Source organism: Salmo salar, chromosome ssa14, assembly GCF_905237065.1.
Source record: "Salmo salar chromosome ssa14, Ssal_v3.1, whole genome shotgun sequence".
Classification (NCBI taxonomy): Eukaryota; Metazoa; Chordata; class Actinopteri; order Salmoniformes; family Salmonidae; genus Salmo; species Salmo salar.
In genome coordinates, this window is record NC_059455.1 from 5067006 (window position 1) to 5083879 (window position 16874).

A 16874-nucleotide genomic window follows, 5' to 3' on the forward strand; every position below is an offset into this window, starting at 1 on the left:
TTTGGTACCCATCCTGTGCCTTCACACAATCCTATCTCGGGGCTCTACGGACAATTCCTTCGACCTCATGGCTTGGTTTTTGCTCTGACATGCACTGTCAACTGTGGGACCTTATATAGAGGTGTGTGTGTGTGCCTTTCCAAATCATGTCCAATCAATTGAGTTTACCACAGGTGGACTCCAAGTTGTAGAAACATCTCAAAGATAATCAATGAAACTGGATGCACCTGAGCTCAATTTTGAGTCTCATAGCAAAGGGTCTGAATACATTGAAAACACAAAAATGAATACACAAATGTCTAAACCTGTTTTTGCTATGTTATTCTGGATATTGTGTGTAGATTGAGGACATTTTTCATTTAATCAATTTTAGAATAAGGCTGTAACAAAATGTGGAAAAATGTTAAGGGTTCTGAATAATTATACATACAGTTGAAGTTGGAAGTTTACATACACTTAGGTTGGAGTCATTAAAAATAGTTTTTCAACCACTCCACAAATTTCTTGTTAACAAACTATAGTTTTGGCAAGTTGGTTAGGACATCTACTTTGTGCATGACACAAGTAATTTTTCCAACAATAGAAATGGAATGCATTTCTATTAACAGGTGTGCTTTAATTTATGGAATTTATTTCCTTAATGCATTTCAGCCAATCAGTTGTGTCAAGGAATATTGGGGGGGGGGGGGGGGTATACAGAAGATGACTCTATTTGGTAAAAGACCAAATCCAAATTATGGCAGAACAGCTTAAATAAGCAAAGAGAAACGACAGTCATACAATCCGGAAAATGTCAAGATCTTTGAAAGTTTCTTCAAGTGCAGTCGCAAAAACCATCAAGCTCTAAGATGAAACTGGCTCTCATGAGGACCGCCACAGGAAAGGAAGACCCGAAGTTACCTCTGCTGCAGAGGATAAGATCATTAGTTACCAGCCTCAGAAATTCCAGCCCAAATAAATGCTTCACGGAGTTCAAGTAACAGATACATCTCAACATCAACTGTTCAGAGGAGACTGTGTGAATCAGGTCTTCATGGTTGAATTGCTGCAAAGAAACCACTACTAAAGGACACCAATAATAAGATGAGACTTGCTTGGGCCAAGAAACACAAGCAATGGACATTAGACCGGTAGAAATATGTCCTTTTTGAGATTTTAGATTTTTGGTTCCAACCGCTGTGTCTTTGTGAGACACAGAGTAGGTGAATGCGTGATCTCGCATCGAGGAGGAGGTGTGATGGTGTGGGGGTGCTTTGCTGTTGATACGGTCAGTGATTTATTTAGAATTCAAGGCACACTTAACCAGCATGGCTACCACAGCATTCTGCAGCGATATGCCATCCCATCTGGTTTGGGCTTAGTCCCACTATATCATTTGTTTTTCAACAGGACAATGACCCAACACACCTCCAGGCTGTGTAAGGTCTATTTGACCAAGAAGGAGAGTGATGGAGTGCTGCATCAGATGACCTGGCCTACACAATCACCCGACCTCAACCCAAATCAGATGGATTGCAATGAGTTGGACCGCAGAGTGAAGGAAAAGCAGCCAACAACTTCTCAGCAAATGTGGGAACTCCTTCAACTGTTGAAAAAGCATCAATCAAATTTTATTTGTCATATGCACAGAATACAACAGTAGAACTTACAGTGAAATGCTTACTTACAAGCCCTTAACAATGCAGTTTTTAGAAAAATAAGTTAAGTAAAAAATGAAATTAACAAAATTCAAGAGCAGCAGTAAAATATCATTTGCGAGGCTATATACAGGGGGTACCGGTACAGTCAATGTGCGGGGGCACCGGTTAGTTGAGGTAATATGTACATGTAGGTAGAGATATTAAAGTGACTATGCATACATAATAAGAGTATCATCAGTGTAAAAGGGCGGGGCAATGCAAATAGTCTTGGTTGCCATTTGATGTGTTCTGGAGTCTTATGGCTTTGGGGTAGAAGCTGTTAAGAAGCCTTTTGGACCTATATTTGGAGCTCCGTTACCGCTTGCCATGCGGTAGCAAAGAGAACAGTCTATGACTAGAGTGGCTGGAGTCTTTGACCATTTTTAGGGCCTTCTTCTGACGCCACCTGGTATAGAGGTCTTGTATGGCAGAAAGCTTGGCCCAAGTTATGTACTGGGTTGTACGCACTAACCTCTGTAGTGCCTTGCGGTCAGAGGCCGCGCAGTTGCCATACCAGGCAGTGATGCAACCAGTCAGGATGCTCTCGATGGTGCAGCTGTAGAACCTTTTGAGGACCTGAGGACCCATGCCAAATCCTTCTGGTGTTTTTGGACCATGATCGTTTGTTGTTGATGTGGACACCAAGAAACTTGAAGCCCTCAACCTGCTCCACTACAGCCCCGTCGATGAGAATGGGGGCGTGCTCGGTCCTCTTTTTCCTGTAGTCCACAATCATCTCCTCTGTCTTGATCACGTTGGGCGAGAGGTTGTTATCCTGGCACCACATGGCCAGGTCTCTGACCTCCCTATAGGCTGGCTCATCGTTGTCGGTGATCAGGCCTTCCACTTGTGTCATCGGCAATCTACTTTTTTTTTTTATTGAACCTTTTATTTAACTAGGCAAGTCAGTTAAGAGCAAATTCTTATTTATAATGACGGCCTACCAAAAGGCTGGCTGCAGGGATGGGGGCTGGGATTAAAAATACATTTAAAATGTAGGACAAAACACACAACACTACATAAAGAGAGACCTAAGATGACAACGTGGCATGGCAGCGACACATGGCAACACAGCATGGTAGCAACACAACATGGCAGCAGCACAAAACAGGGTGCATACATTATTGGGCACAGACAACAGCACAAAGGGCAAGAAGGTAAAGACAACAATACATCACGCAAAACAGCCACAACTGTCAGTAAGAGTGTCCATGATTGAGTCTTTGAATGAAGAGATTTAAGATGAAACTGTCCAGTTTGAGTGTTTTGTTGCAGCTCGTTCCCAAACCAAAAATGAGCGACCCAGGGATGAGTGTTCTTAGGGGTCCTTGAGCGCTCTCCCCCCTCCCCGTGTTGATCAGCGAGGCGGATGTGTTATTACTTACCCTTCTGTACTCCCTGTTCAGGAAGTCCAGGATCCAGTTGCAGAGGGAGGTGTTTAGTCAGGGTCCTGAGCTTAGTGATGAGCTTTGAGGGCACTATGGTATTGAACGCTAAGCTGTAGTCAATGAATATCATTCTCACATATGTGTTCCCTTCTGCCCAGGTGGGAAAGTGTGGAGTGCAATAGAAATGGCATCATCTGTGGATCTGTTGGGGTGGTATGCAAATTGGAGTGGGTCTGGGTGTCTGCGATAAGTGTTGTGAGCCATGACCAGCCTTTCGATGCACTTCATGGCTACAGACGTGAGTGCTACGGGTCAGTAGTCATTTAGGCAGGTTACCTTAGTGTTCTTGGGCACAGTCACTATGGTGGTCTGCTTGAAACATGTTGGTATTACAGACTCAGACAGGGAGAGGTTGAAAATGTCAGTGAGAAACTTTCCAGTTGGTCAGCGCATGCTTGGAGTACACGTCCTGGTAATGCGGCCTTGTGAATGTTGACCTGTTTAAAGGTCTTACTCATATCGGCTACGGACAGCGTGATCACACAGTCGTCCGGAACAGCTCATGCTCTCATGCATGTTTGTTGCTTGCCTCGAAGCGAGCATAGAAGTGATTTAGCTCGTCTGGTAGGCGCGTGTCACTGGACAGCTTGCGGCTGTGTTTCCCTTTTGTAGTCTGTAATAGTTTGCAGGCCCTGCCACATCCGACGAGCGTTGGAGCCGGTGTAGTACGATTCAATCTTAGTCCTGTATTGATGCTTTGCCTGTTTGATGGTTCGGAGGGCATAGCGGGATTTCTTATAAGCTTCCGGGTTAGAGTCCCACTCCTTGAAAGTGGCAGCTCTATCCTTTAGCTCAGTGCGGATGTTGCCTGTAATCCATGGCTTCTGGTTGGGGTATATATGAACAGTCACTGTGGGGACGACGTTCCAGGTGAAATTGGTTGAGAATTCTAAGAGTGTGCAAAGGTGTGGCTACTTTGAAGAATCTCAAATATAAAAAATATTTTGATTTGGATAACTTTTTTTGTTTACTACATGATTCCATGTGTCATTTCATAGTTTTGATTTCCTCACGATTATTCTACAATGTAGAAAATAGTAAAAATAAAGAAAAACCCTTGAATGAGTAGGTGTGTCCAAACTTTTGACTGGTAGTGTGTGTGTGTTTAGGCCAGAATGACGGTTCGCCACTGTGTGGGTTATGAGTCACTACCGGGAACGGAGACTGGAACTAAACTCAGCAAAAAAAATGTCCTCTCACTGTCAACTGACCATTACCCCTGGTGAGACAAAACCGTGACTCGTCAGTGAAGAGCACTTTTGCCAGTCCTGTCTGGTCCAGCGACGGTGGGTTTGTGCCCATAGGCGACGTTATTGCCGGTGATGTCTACTGAGGATCTGCCTTACAACAGGCCTACAAGCCCTCAGTCCAGCCTCTCTCAGCCTATTGCAGACAGTCTGAGCACTGATGGAGGGATTGTGCGTTCCTGGTGTAACTCGGGCAGTTGTTGCCATCCTGTACCTGTCCCGCAGGTGTGATGTTCAGATGATCCGATCCTGTGCAGGTGTTGTTACGCGTGGTCTGCCACTGCGGGGACGATCAGCTGTCCGTCCTGTCTCCCTGTAGCGCTGTCTTAGGCATCTCACAGTGCTGACATTGCAATTTATTGCCCTGGCCACATCTGCAGTCCTCATGCCTCTTTGCAGCATGCCTAAGACACGTTCACGCAGATGAGCAGGGACCCTGGGAATCTTTCTTTTGGTGTTTTTCAGAGTCAGTATAAAGGCCTCTTTTAGTGTCCTAAGTTTTCATAACTGTGACCTTAATTGCCTAACGTCTGTAAGCTGTTAGTGTCTTAACGACCGTTCCACAGGTCCATGTTCATTAATTGTTTATAGTTCATTGAACAAGCATGGAAAAGTGTTTAAACCCTTTACAATGAAGATCTGTGAAGTTATTTGGATTTTTACGAATTATCTTTGAAAGTCAGGGTCCTGAAAAAGGGACGTTTCTTTTTTTTTGCTGAGTTTATACCTTGTTTTCTTCCAGGATATCTTTGCTTCTGTGTATTGCTTTCATTTTCTGAGAAGGTTCGGTGCATAGTCGCGGTCCAGGTTGACTTGTTGTTCTGCCAGAGAAACCCCTAATTTTGCCAAACCACCTCCATAGTCTACTTTATTCTGTTGCTCAGAAACTTTGCCAAAATGAGTCTTGGATGGGGCCGGGAGCTCGGTGAGCTCTCTGGATCTGTAGAACTGTTGAGGAAGTTAAGTCCAACTGCTCTTTCAACGTCACCCTCAACCAAAGCAATCAGGGAGGGGGCATGTCATGCCGACCCCTCAGCTTCAGAATAGATTCTGATGTTTTTACGCCTAGCAGGGTTCTTTTGGTCTATTTGGCTGGCCTCCAGCTGCACCTGAAGCTTCAACCGCTTCATTACGTCTTCCGTTGTCTGGATTCTTTCATCTGCTCTTTCTATTTGTTCCTCGGCTTCATCAAGCATTTTGTTGGTTTTGTTCATATTATCTTTGTCTTCAAGCTGCTTCTGTTATCTCATTGGAAACCACCTCTGCTATTTCATCATGGCAGCTACCTGGGGTACCGCTTCAGCTGCAGTTATATTCTTTGTTTGTTTTCTCTGCATTTTGTGTGTTCCTTTTGAGGGTTCTTTTTCCTAAGCTTCGTTGTAGCCCTGTCTCCCTTGCTCATGTTGATTCAACTTTGTAAAAATCTTACATTTTAGGGGCTTTTTAAATCTAAGTATCAGAAGGATCTTTTTTTGACTGCCAATAGGTTGGTGTTGTCACCGGAAGCCCCACAGGTGTCCTTCCTAACTCAGTGGCTGGAGAGGAAGGAAGAAGCTGCTCAGAGCTTTCACCACGAGGCCAATGGTGATTTTTTAAAACTTTTAGAGTTTAATGGTTGACATGAGAACTGAGGATAGATCAACAACATTATAGTTACTCACCTAACTAAGAGTGGGGAAAAGGAAGCCTGTACAGAATAACATTTTTCCAAAACATGCATCCTGTTTGCATCAAGGCACTTACGTAATACTGTAAAAACAATTGGTAAAGAAATGCAGTTTTTGTCCTGATACAAAGTGTAATCTTTGGGGAAAATCCAACACAAGACATCACTAAGTACTCCTCTGTCACTCCACTCTTTGCTTTGGCTCCCCCTCCTGTCCAGCTAAGGTGTTCGGCGTCGCCGGCCTTCTAGCTGCTGCCGAACCTGCTGCTGGCAAACGCCCTTCACTCATCAACCCCAGACTTGTCTCGTCATCATTACACACACCTGGTTACACACACCATCATTACACACACCTGTGTGTGCATATATAGATATATATTTGTCTTTGTCGGTCATTGTAAATGTTGCTTGTTTTCCTGAGTAATCTCTCCTACTATTTCCTGAGTACTTTATAATTTTGCACTTTGGGTTTCGTCCCGCTTTTATATATGGTACTTTAATAAATTCAGTAGTTCTAAACCTAGGACTGCCTACTCCTCTCTACACTTGTGACACACACTTCATATTTTCAAGCATGGTGGTGGCTGCATCATGTTATGGGTATGCTTGTCATCGGCAAGGAGTTTTTGGTGATTAAAAAGAAATTGAATGCAGCTAAGCACAGGCAAAATCCTAGAGGAAAACCTGGTTCAGTCTTCTTTCCAAAAGACACTGGGAGATTAATTCACCTTTCAGCAGGACAATAACTTAAAACACACAGCCAAATCTACACTGGATTTGCTTACCAAGACCAGATTGAATGTTTGAGTGGCCTAGTTACAGTTTTGACTTAAATTGGCTTGAAAATCTATGGCAAGACTAGAAAAAGTTTTTTTGACAGACCTTACTTTTTTTTCTTTTTTTACCCAATAGACCAATAGTTGCCCTTTGGGAAACCTTCCTGGTATTTGTGGTTGAATCTGTGTTTGAAATTCACTGTCTGACTGAGAGACCTTACAGATAATTGCATGTGTGGGGTACAGAGATGAGGTAGTCATTCAAAAATCATGTTAAACACTTATTGCACAAAGTCCATGGAACTCATTGGGACTTGTTAAGCAAATGTTGACTCCTGTACTTATTTAGCCTTGCCATTACGAAGCGGTTGAATTTTTTACTCCAGACTTTTGAGCTTTTCATTTTTGATTTTATATACATGCATACATGCATGCATGGGGTATTGTGTGTAGGCCAGTGATGACAAAATCTCAATTTAATCTATTTCAAATTCAGGATGTAAAAGTCAATGCTTTCTGAAGGCACGGTATATTCCGGACTCTGAAGAAATACATTTTTATTTATAAGATGCAGAAAAGAGTGAGAAAAGAAGATAAATGGATGTAACAACATAATTCCAGTGGTCACTGCTCCACATTTGCCAGGATAACGGAATAATCAGAAAAAGACAAGTATGAAAACGATCGGTCGAAGACGGTCAGTTCTGAGATGGTGTCTGAATAATCCACTCTCGCCTTCGCATTGTCCTGTTGGCATTCAGACTCCTTACCCACCAGGGGTTGTAGCAAGCTACAGTAGCTGCTATCCACTACAGCACATGAATACTCTGGTTCTCTGGTATCACCATAGCAAACCTGGACAGACCTGGAAGGAAGGGAGAAAGATGTCATCTAAATTAGATTTCCCTCAAGACAGTGACGGCAGTTGGAAGTCAACTCTTATGACTGTTCATGACATGTGCTAGCTGAATGTATCATTACTGTGACAGCGTAATATAGGTCTATGGCAGAGGTGTCAAGTTGAGTGTTTTCCTTAATTTGTTCTTACTTTCTGTTCAGTGGTGCAACTTTGACCTGCTGGTCTGTAGGGACCTTTGGCCACCCTCTGGGTTTACCTGTGGGTAAAAGATGGAAAAAATCTGAGTGGGAGAAGGGAAATAAAAAAATGAACTAAAAATTGCAATTGTTACTTTGAGACTGAGCGACACTGTCCAATTACAGGTATCCAAAAACTCCAAACTACCATAGATTCAAAAGGCACTACAACCAGTAGTACTGCAACCCTAGTCTAGGAGTTAAGTTAATCATGCCCCTCTAAAGCAAAATGTACTGTTGTGAGTTAGAATAGTAGAATACACAAGGTTAATGATGAGTTCAGACCTGGTGGTCCCCACCACCATCAAAGTTCCCCATCCCTGCTTTAGACTAAGGCTAAGCCTGCGGTGTTTTCCGAGACTGCGCTCTCTCTTCCCTTCTTTCTCCCTCTCCTTTACCTCTTCCGCCCTCCTGGACTTGCGTCTGTCCTCCTGTTTTTTCACATCTCTTTCTCCACCTTTCTGCCGCCACCTTCTCTTTTAGTCTTTCCAACTTTATTTCTTCACCCAGTCTCTTTTAGTTTTGACACTCATCACTACCGGTCTTTTCTTTTTGGAAGACCTCTTTTTTTCATTATCCCTTTTGTTTTATTTTATAGCAATCGCTCACCCAAATTTCATAATTGTTCTTATCTTTTTGAAGTGGTCTATTAGCCAGGAGTGACTGCAACAGTGAGTGTATGGTGCGTTCACTCCTGACCCTTAGATTACTTCCCAGGTAAGAAGACGTTTCAAGAATTACGACATTTGGGTGAACTATCCCTTCCAAACTCACAATCATCAATTTCTGTCTTTCTTTCATCACTTGTTATTCTCCCAAAAACTCTTGCGGTCATTACTCTATCTCCTGTAGACTGAGTTCCTTTCTCAGCATCATCTCTTCCATCTATCCTCTCCCCTGCCTCCACGACTTCCTTTCTCCTTCTGATCTCTCCATGTGAAGCTCATTTCTACTCCTGTGGTTTGAAATCAGTTTCGCTATTCTCCACTTCCCTCTTGAAGGCTCACTCATATCCTCCTTCCTCATCTCTCTCCACCTCCCATCTCTCCTGCTTTACCTCACCTCCTCTCTTCATTTCATTTTTCTCTCTTTGCCCACTCTTCATTCTTCCATTGGAGAGAAGATTACAAAGAATCTTCCACAACCCATGTGCAATTGCGTGTCTCTGGCAGCATTTGGAACTGCCTATATGCGGTCAAGAACGCTGAGTTCATCTCAGCCTATGCTGCCCTTCAGTCCCTTGACCTTTTTGTCCCTGGCGGAGACATGGAACACCCCACAGAACACTGCTACTCCAGCTGCTCTTTTTTCATCTATGTTTTCTGTCATAGTCCGAGAGCATCTGGTCGTCGCGATTTCTCCTAAGTGGAGATTTTCTCTATTCTCCCTCTCACCTATCCATCTCATTTGAATTCCATGCTGTCACTGTCATTTGTCCACTCAAGCTTAAAATGATTGTCATCCATCTCCCACCAGGTGCCCTTGGAGAGTTCCTCTAAGCTTGACACCTTGATAAGCTCATTTTCCTGACGATGGCTGACCGCTCTTCGTATTTGGCGACTTCAACCTCCTAATGTCTGCTTTCGATTCATTTCTTTCCAACTCTCTCTTTCCCCTCCTTGCCTCTTGACCTACCCTTTCCCAATACCCTCCAACTGACAATGCAGGCAATACGCTTGACCTCATCTTTACTAGAGGCTGCTCGCCTACTAATCTCACTGCCACCTCCTTCCAGGTCTCTGATCAGTACTTTGTTTCCTTTTCTGTCTCCCTTTCCTCCAACCCTACCACTCAGCCCCTACCCAGATGGTCATGTGCCGTCACAATCTTCTCTCTCGCTCTCAATCCTTAAGCCTTTGACACTGTGAACCATCAGATCCTCCTCTCCAAACTCTCAGGGCTCGGTGTCTCAGACTATGCACACTTTTGGATTGCATCCTACCTGGCAGGCCGCTCTTACCAGGTGATGTGAAGAGGATCTGTGTCTCTACCACGTACTCTCACTACTGGTGTCCCTCAGGGCTCGATTCTAGGCCCTCTTCTCTCTACACCAAGTCACTCGGCTCTGTCATATCCTCACATGGTCTCCTATCATTGCTATGCGGATGACACTCAACAACTTTTCTCCTCCCCCCCTTCTGACACCCAGGTGGCGACATGCATCTCTGGTTGCCTTGCAGATACACTACCGGTCAAGCGTTTTAGAACACCTACTCATTCAAGGGTTTTTATTTTATTTTTTACTATTTTCTACATTGTAGAATAAGAGTGACGGCATCAAACTATGAAATCACACACGTGGAATCATGTAGTAACCAAAAAAGTGTTAACTTCTCTAGGGCTAGTGGGACGATTTCGTCCCACCTACGTAACAGCCAGTGGAATCCCGTGGCGCGTTATTCAAATACCTTAGAAATGCTATTACTTCAATTTCTCAAACATATGACTATTTTACACCATTTTAAAGACAAGACTCTCGTTAATCTAACCACACTGTCCGATTTCAAAAAGGCTTTACAACGAAAGCAAAACATTAGATTATGTCAGCAGAGTACCCAGCCAGAAATAATCAGACACCCATTTTTCAAGCTAGCATAGAATGTCACATAAACCCAAATCACAGCTAAATGCAGCACTAACCTTTGATCTTCATCAGATGACAATCTTAGGACATTATGTTATACAATACATGCATGTTTTGTTCAATCAAGTTCATATTTATATCAAAAACCAGCTTTTTACATTAGCATGTGACGTTCAGAACTAGCATACCCCCCGCAAACTTCCGGTGAATTTACTAAATTACGATAAATGTTCACAAAAAACATAATTATTTTAAGAATTATAGCTACAGAACTCCTCTATGCACTCGCTATGTCCGATTTTAAAATAGCTTTTCGGTGAAAGCACATTTTGCAATATTCTAAGTAGATAGCCCGGCATCACAGGGCTAGCTATTTAGACACCCAGCAAGTTTAGCCCTCACCAAAGTCAGATTTACTATAAGAAAAATGTTATTACCTTTGCTGTTCTTCGTCAGAATGCACTCCCAGGACTTCTACTTCAATAACAAATGTTGGTTTGGTTCAAAATAATCCATAGTTATATCCAAATAGCGGCGTTTTGTTCGTGCGTTCAAGACACTATCCGAAAGGGTAAAGAAGGGTGACGCGCCCGACACGTTTCGTGACAAAAAAATTCGAAATATTCCATTACCGTACTTCGAAGCATGTCAACCGCTGTTTAAAATCAATTTTTATGCCATTTTTCTCGTAAAAAAGCGATAATATTCCGACTGGGAAATCGTGTTTTAGTACAAAGAGAGAGAAAATAAAAACATGGTGTCGCCCTGTGCACGCGCCTCAGTCTGATGGTCCTCTGATAGACCACTTACCAAAGGCGCTAATGTTTTTCAGCCAGGGGCTGGAATTACATCATTCAGCTTTTTCCCGGGTTCTGAGAGCCTATGGGAGCCGTAGGAAGTGTCACGTTACAGCAAAGATCCTAAGTTTTCAATAAACAGAGCCAAGAAGCCCAAGGAATGGTCAGAGAGGGCACTTCCTGTACAGAATCTTCTCAGGTTTTTGCCTGCCATATGAGTTCTGTTATACTCACAGACACCATTCAAACAGTTTTAGAAACTTTAGGGTGTTTTCTATCCAAAGCCAATAATTATATGCATATTCTAGTTTCTGGGCAGTAGTAATAACCAGATTAAATCGGGTACGTTTTTTATCCGGCCGTGTAAATACTGCCCCCTAGCCCTAACAGGTTAAGCAAATCAAAACATATTTGAGATTCTACAAATAGCCACTCTTTGCCTTGACAGCTTTGCACACTCTTGGCATTCTCTCAATCAGATTTCCAACAGTCTTCAAGGAGTTCCCACATATGCTGAGCACTTGTTGACTGCTTTTCCTTCACTCTGTGGTCCAACTCATCCCAAACCATCTCAATTTGGTTGAGGTAAGGGGATTTTGGAGACAAGGTCATCTGATGCAGCACTCTCCTTCTTGGTAAAATAGCCCTTACACATCCTGGAGGTGTGTTGGGTCATTGTCCTGTTGAAAAACAAATGATAGTCCCACTAAGCCCAAACCAGATGGAATGGTGTATCGCTGCAGAATGCTGTGGTAGCAATGCTGATTAAGTGTGACTTGAATTCTAAATAATTCAGACAGTGTCACCAGCAAAGCACCATAACACCACCACCTCCATGCTTTACGGTGGGAAATACACATGTGGAGGTCATCCGTTCACCCATCTCACAAAGACACGGCGGTTGGAATCAAAAATCTCAAATTTGGACTCATCAGACCAAAGGACAGATTTCCAACAGTCTAATGTCCATTGCTTGTGTTTCTTGGCCCAAGCAAGTCTCTTCTTCTTATTGGTGTCCTTTTAGTAGTGGTTTATTTGCAGCAATTTGACCATGAAGGCCTGACTCCCGCAGTCTCCTCTGAAAAGTTGATGTTGAGATGTGTCTGTTACTTGAACTTTGAAGCATTTATTTGGGAAGCAATTTCTGAGGCTGGTAACTTTAATGAACTTATCCTCTGCAGCAGCGGTCCTCATGAGAGCCAGTTTCATCAACTGCACTTGAACTGCACTTAATTTTTCATATCGACTGACCTTTATGTCTTAAATTAATGATTGACTGTTTCTCTTTCCCAAATAGAGCTATCTTCTGTACCCCCCCCCCGCTTGTCACAACAACTGATTGGCTCAAATGCATTAAGAAGGAAATAAATTCCACAAATTAACTTTTAACAAAGCACACCTGTTAATTTAAATGCATTCCAGGTGACTACCTCCATGAAGGTGGTTGAGAGAATGGCAAGAGTGTGCAAAGTGGTCGTCAAGGCAAACGGTGGCTACTTTGAAGAATCTCATTTTAAAATATATTTTGTTTGTTTAACACTTTTTTGGGTACTACATGATTTCATGTGTTATTTCATAGTTTTGATGTGTTCACTATTATTCTACGATGTAGAAACCCTTGAATGAGTAGGTGTTTTAAAACTCTTGACCGGTAGTGTATGTCAACTTGGATGTTGGCCCACCACTTCATGCTCAACCTCGACAGACGGAACTGCTCTACCTCCTGTGGAAGGCCTGCCCGCTGAAAGACCTCTCCATCACAGTTGACACCTTCACGGTGTCGCCCTCCCAGAGTGCAAAGAACCTTGGCGTTACCCTGGACGATAACCTGTCATTCTCTGCAAACATCAAAGCAGTGGCCCGCTCCTGCAGGTTCATGCTCTACAACATCTGTAGAGTACGACCCTACCTCACACAGTGAGCAGCGCAGGTCCTAATCCAGTCACGTGTCCTCCCCTGTCTGGACTACTGCAACTCGCTGTTGACTGGGTTCCCCACTTGTGCTATCAAACCCCTGCAATTTATCCTGAACTTTTCAACCTTGCCAAGTTCTCATGTGACCCGGCTCCTCCTCACACTCCACTGGCTTCCAGTCGAAGCTCGCATCCACTACAAGACCATGGCGCTTACCTACAGAACAGCAAGAGGAACTGCCCCTCCCTACCTTCAGGTTATGCTCAAACCCTACACCCCAACCCGAGCACTCCGTTCTGCCAGCTTGGATCTCTTGGCCCTCCCACCCCTACAGGAGGGCATGTCCTGCTCAGCTCAGTCCAAGCTCTTCTCTGTCCTGGCACCCCAATGGTGGAACCATCTTCCCCCTGAAGCTAGGACAGCAGAGTCCCTGCCCATCTTCTGAAAACATCTGAAACCCGACGATACCAGTATGTAGTGTGGGGCCTGGCTGGTCTAGCAAAAATACTTCTGCCTCAGGGGGGCGTAGGTTGTAGGGCCGCGACGATAGCAGTATGTAGTGTGGGGCCTGGCTGGTCTAGCAAAAAGGCTTCTGCCTCAGGCGGGGACGATACCAGTATCGTGATACTCGTTAGTATAGTTGCAAGGAAACAAAACACAATGCCCATTTAACATCTTTAGGAAAACAGCCCTAATGTTGTCATCCACAGTCACATGTATTTTTTTTCCAAGCTACAGCACACAATACTTTACATTCAGCAGATTTTTAAAGGACCAAAGAATTTGGTCTGCTTCGTGTGACGTGATCCTCCGAAAAGTTGTGAAACCTTGCTTTTGTATGTGCATTAAACTTTCGTGACCCTTCCTTTTGAAATTGAGCTTGCTTGCTGACTGCATCCCTCGTGTTTCTCCCTCTTTTCAGAGGAGTTGCGGATGGAGACCCGGCTGCTTTTGGGCCTGACCTTTGACTCCCACGCTCGCTACATGGCCGCCACACACCGCCTGAGCCGGGCGGTACTGGACTACAAACGAGCCCTACTGATCTGCCAGGAAGAGCAGGGAGAGACCCACCCACAGGTACCAGTTGTTAAATGTTTAGTACTTTTAGATAGAGAGAAAGCCTGCTTTTGTTCTCTCCACAAAGTTTAATGGATTATTTTTAAATATATATCTGCGTTCAAATGTTTTCTTTTTATTGCAATGTCACTGAAATGAAGAAACAATGTTTATACAACCTGTTGGGACCTAAAGACTTACCGTCACCTCTACTGTGGTGTTAGACAATCGACATGAAAGTAATATTCTTGTTGGTCTTCTACAGTCGCTGGTGCTGCTGAGTGACCTGGCCACCATCCTGGACCTGCAGGGCCGCCACGATGAGGCCCTACCCCTGGTAAAGCAGGCCGTGGAGCTGAGCAGAGAAGCCGGCCACCCTGACCAGCACGTGTTGTTGGGAAACATGGCAGGCGTCCTACTGCACAATGGTAAGGAGGGCTAAAAATGAGAACTGAAATTCTAGGAGTGCCTTGGTTTACTCTTTCCTCAACACAAGTCAGTTTTCAATGTCAAAATATTAGCTTTTTATTGAGAATGACTAAATTAATGTAGCTCAGTTGGTAGAGCATGGTGGCTTTTGCAACGTCAAGATAGTGGGTTCGATTCCCAGGACCACCCATACGAAAATGTGGCATGTGTGACTAAGTCACTAAGGATAAAAGTGTCTAAATGGCATATTATATTTCTCTATGCATGTTATCCTTCTGGCACAGGTCAGTTCTATAATTTGGTGCAGCTGCATAAGTAACTGTACAAGCATTAACATTAATGGATAACATTTTGTTCAAGGAGGTACTGTGAAGTCTTATCACTGTTAATATCAGAGAATATCTCTGTCGTGTTCATTACGGCACGCAACAGAAAACGTTTAACTATTTGTAACAGAAAATAAAAATGAGTTTCTTATTGGGGAAACCCAATTCCTGTTTCAGTCCGTTTTTGTTCATTTCATGTCAAATGAACACAATCTTTGTGTGTTGGTCCAGGTCTGTTTGAGGAGTCTGTGAAGCTGTACAGGGAGGCCCTGGCTCTGGCCCAGTCCGTAGGAGATGAAGAAGCAGTAGAGCAGATCCGGGAGGGGCTGAAAGAGGTGGGCAACAGGAGGAAAGCAAAGAAGGCAGAAACAGAAGTCCCTAAGACTGGGACCGACGCCCCCAAGACTGAGACCGACTGACCAGTTGGATCAAACGAATATTAACACAACCCCCTTTCTGTTTGCAAATCTGAAGGGACTGAAATTAGATGGGTCATGTATGCACAAGATACGGAGCACATGGCATATACAGTAGCTCAGGAGGAGAAATGCAATAACACAATCACACTGTTTTCAAGACAAGTTTTATCTTACTATGGGCATGCAACAATCTCATCTGTGAAACCCTGAAATGTTTTTGTCTGTATTGTGTGAAATCTCACTCCATGTAAGGGGAAAGACTCGGAGCTAAAATAAGTAAGACCAAAGCCGGAATTCAGTCAAGGGTATGTTGTCGACAAGCGTATTGCACATTTACTTTTAAATTGCTACTACTTTATATTTATGCTTGAGACATCATCCGCAGCGTTTATCATGAATGCGATCTCTTTACGAACGTCGGGGAAAATGTGATTTGTTGACAACCCGCTTTTGATTGAATCCCAGCCTGAATAATGGCATCTTAGGAGAATGGCAAGTCATGTGAATGACTATAAATAAAACTGTGTAAGATATGTACAATTTATGCGTATACAACACAATAATTTCATACAGACTGGAAAGTGACATGGGACTTAACTGTCAGCTTCAAGAGTGAAATGCCAAATCAGTAATTGTATTGTTTTCCTTTTGTGTGAACAACCAAGATATAACATAAGCCCGAGGCTGCGAGTCCGACTTTTCTGGACCCCGCTTTCCAGCGGCTGGGGTCCCGTGGCTTCTGCGCATGTGGGGGATTCTGTACTTTGCCCACAATCTCTGCTCAACTCGTTGAGAACCTCCCTTCACATTTCGCACTGTCAATCGTGAATGATAATTCTTCAGATTTTACAGGGGAAACGTCCATGCTGCATCTGCATACTGACGATTTGGTGTCAATCAGTTTCATGGGGATACAGTGCATTCGGAAAGTATTCAGACCCTTGACTTTTTCCACATTTTGTTAGGTTACACCCTTATTCTAAAATGGATTAAAAATAATAATAATCCTCAGCAATCTACCATCCTTTCTCCATAAGGACAAAGCAAAAACAGGTTTTTAGATTGTTTTTGCAAATGTTAAAAATATACAACTGAAATATCACATTTACATAAGTATTCAGACCCTTTACTCTGCACCTTTGGCAGCGATTACAGCCTCAAGTTTTCTTGGACATGATGCTACAAGCTTGGCACACCTGTATTTGGGGAGTTTCCCATTTTTCTCTCCAGATCCCCTCAAGCTCTGTCAGGTTTGATGGGGAGCGTCGCTGCACAGCTATTTTCACGTCTCTCCAGTAGAGGTCGACCGATTTTTATGATTTTTCAACGCTGATACTGGTTACTGGAGGACCAAAAAAAGCCGATACTGATTAATCGGCCGTTTTTTAAAAAATGTTTTATTATATATATTTGTAATAATGACAATTACAACAATACT

General features: G+C 43.4%; 1 protein-coding gene across 1 annotated transcript in view; it reads left to right on the top strand.

The window, feature by feature from the left end:
- The window catches only part of LOC106568661 (tetratricopeptide repeat protein 19, mitochondrial), a 30879-nt gene extending 14903 nt beyond the window's left edge, over window positions 1-15976 (top strand). Inside the window, exons 8-10 of the mRNA XM_014139170.2 lie at window positions 14129-14283; window positions 14528-14690; window positions 15249-15976. Of these exons, the coding sequence (XP_013994645.1) occupies window positions 14129-14283; window positions 14528-14690; window positions 15249-15436 (506 nt within the window). The 3' untranslated portion in view covers window positions 15437-15976. The remainder of the gene's footprint in view (window positions 1-14128; window positions 14284-14527; window positions 14691-15248) is intronic.
- The last annotated feature ends 898 nt before the right edge of the window (window positions 15977-16874 follow it).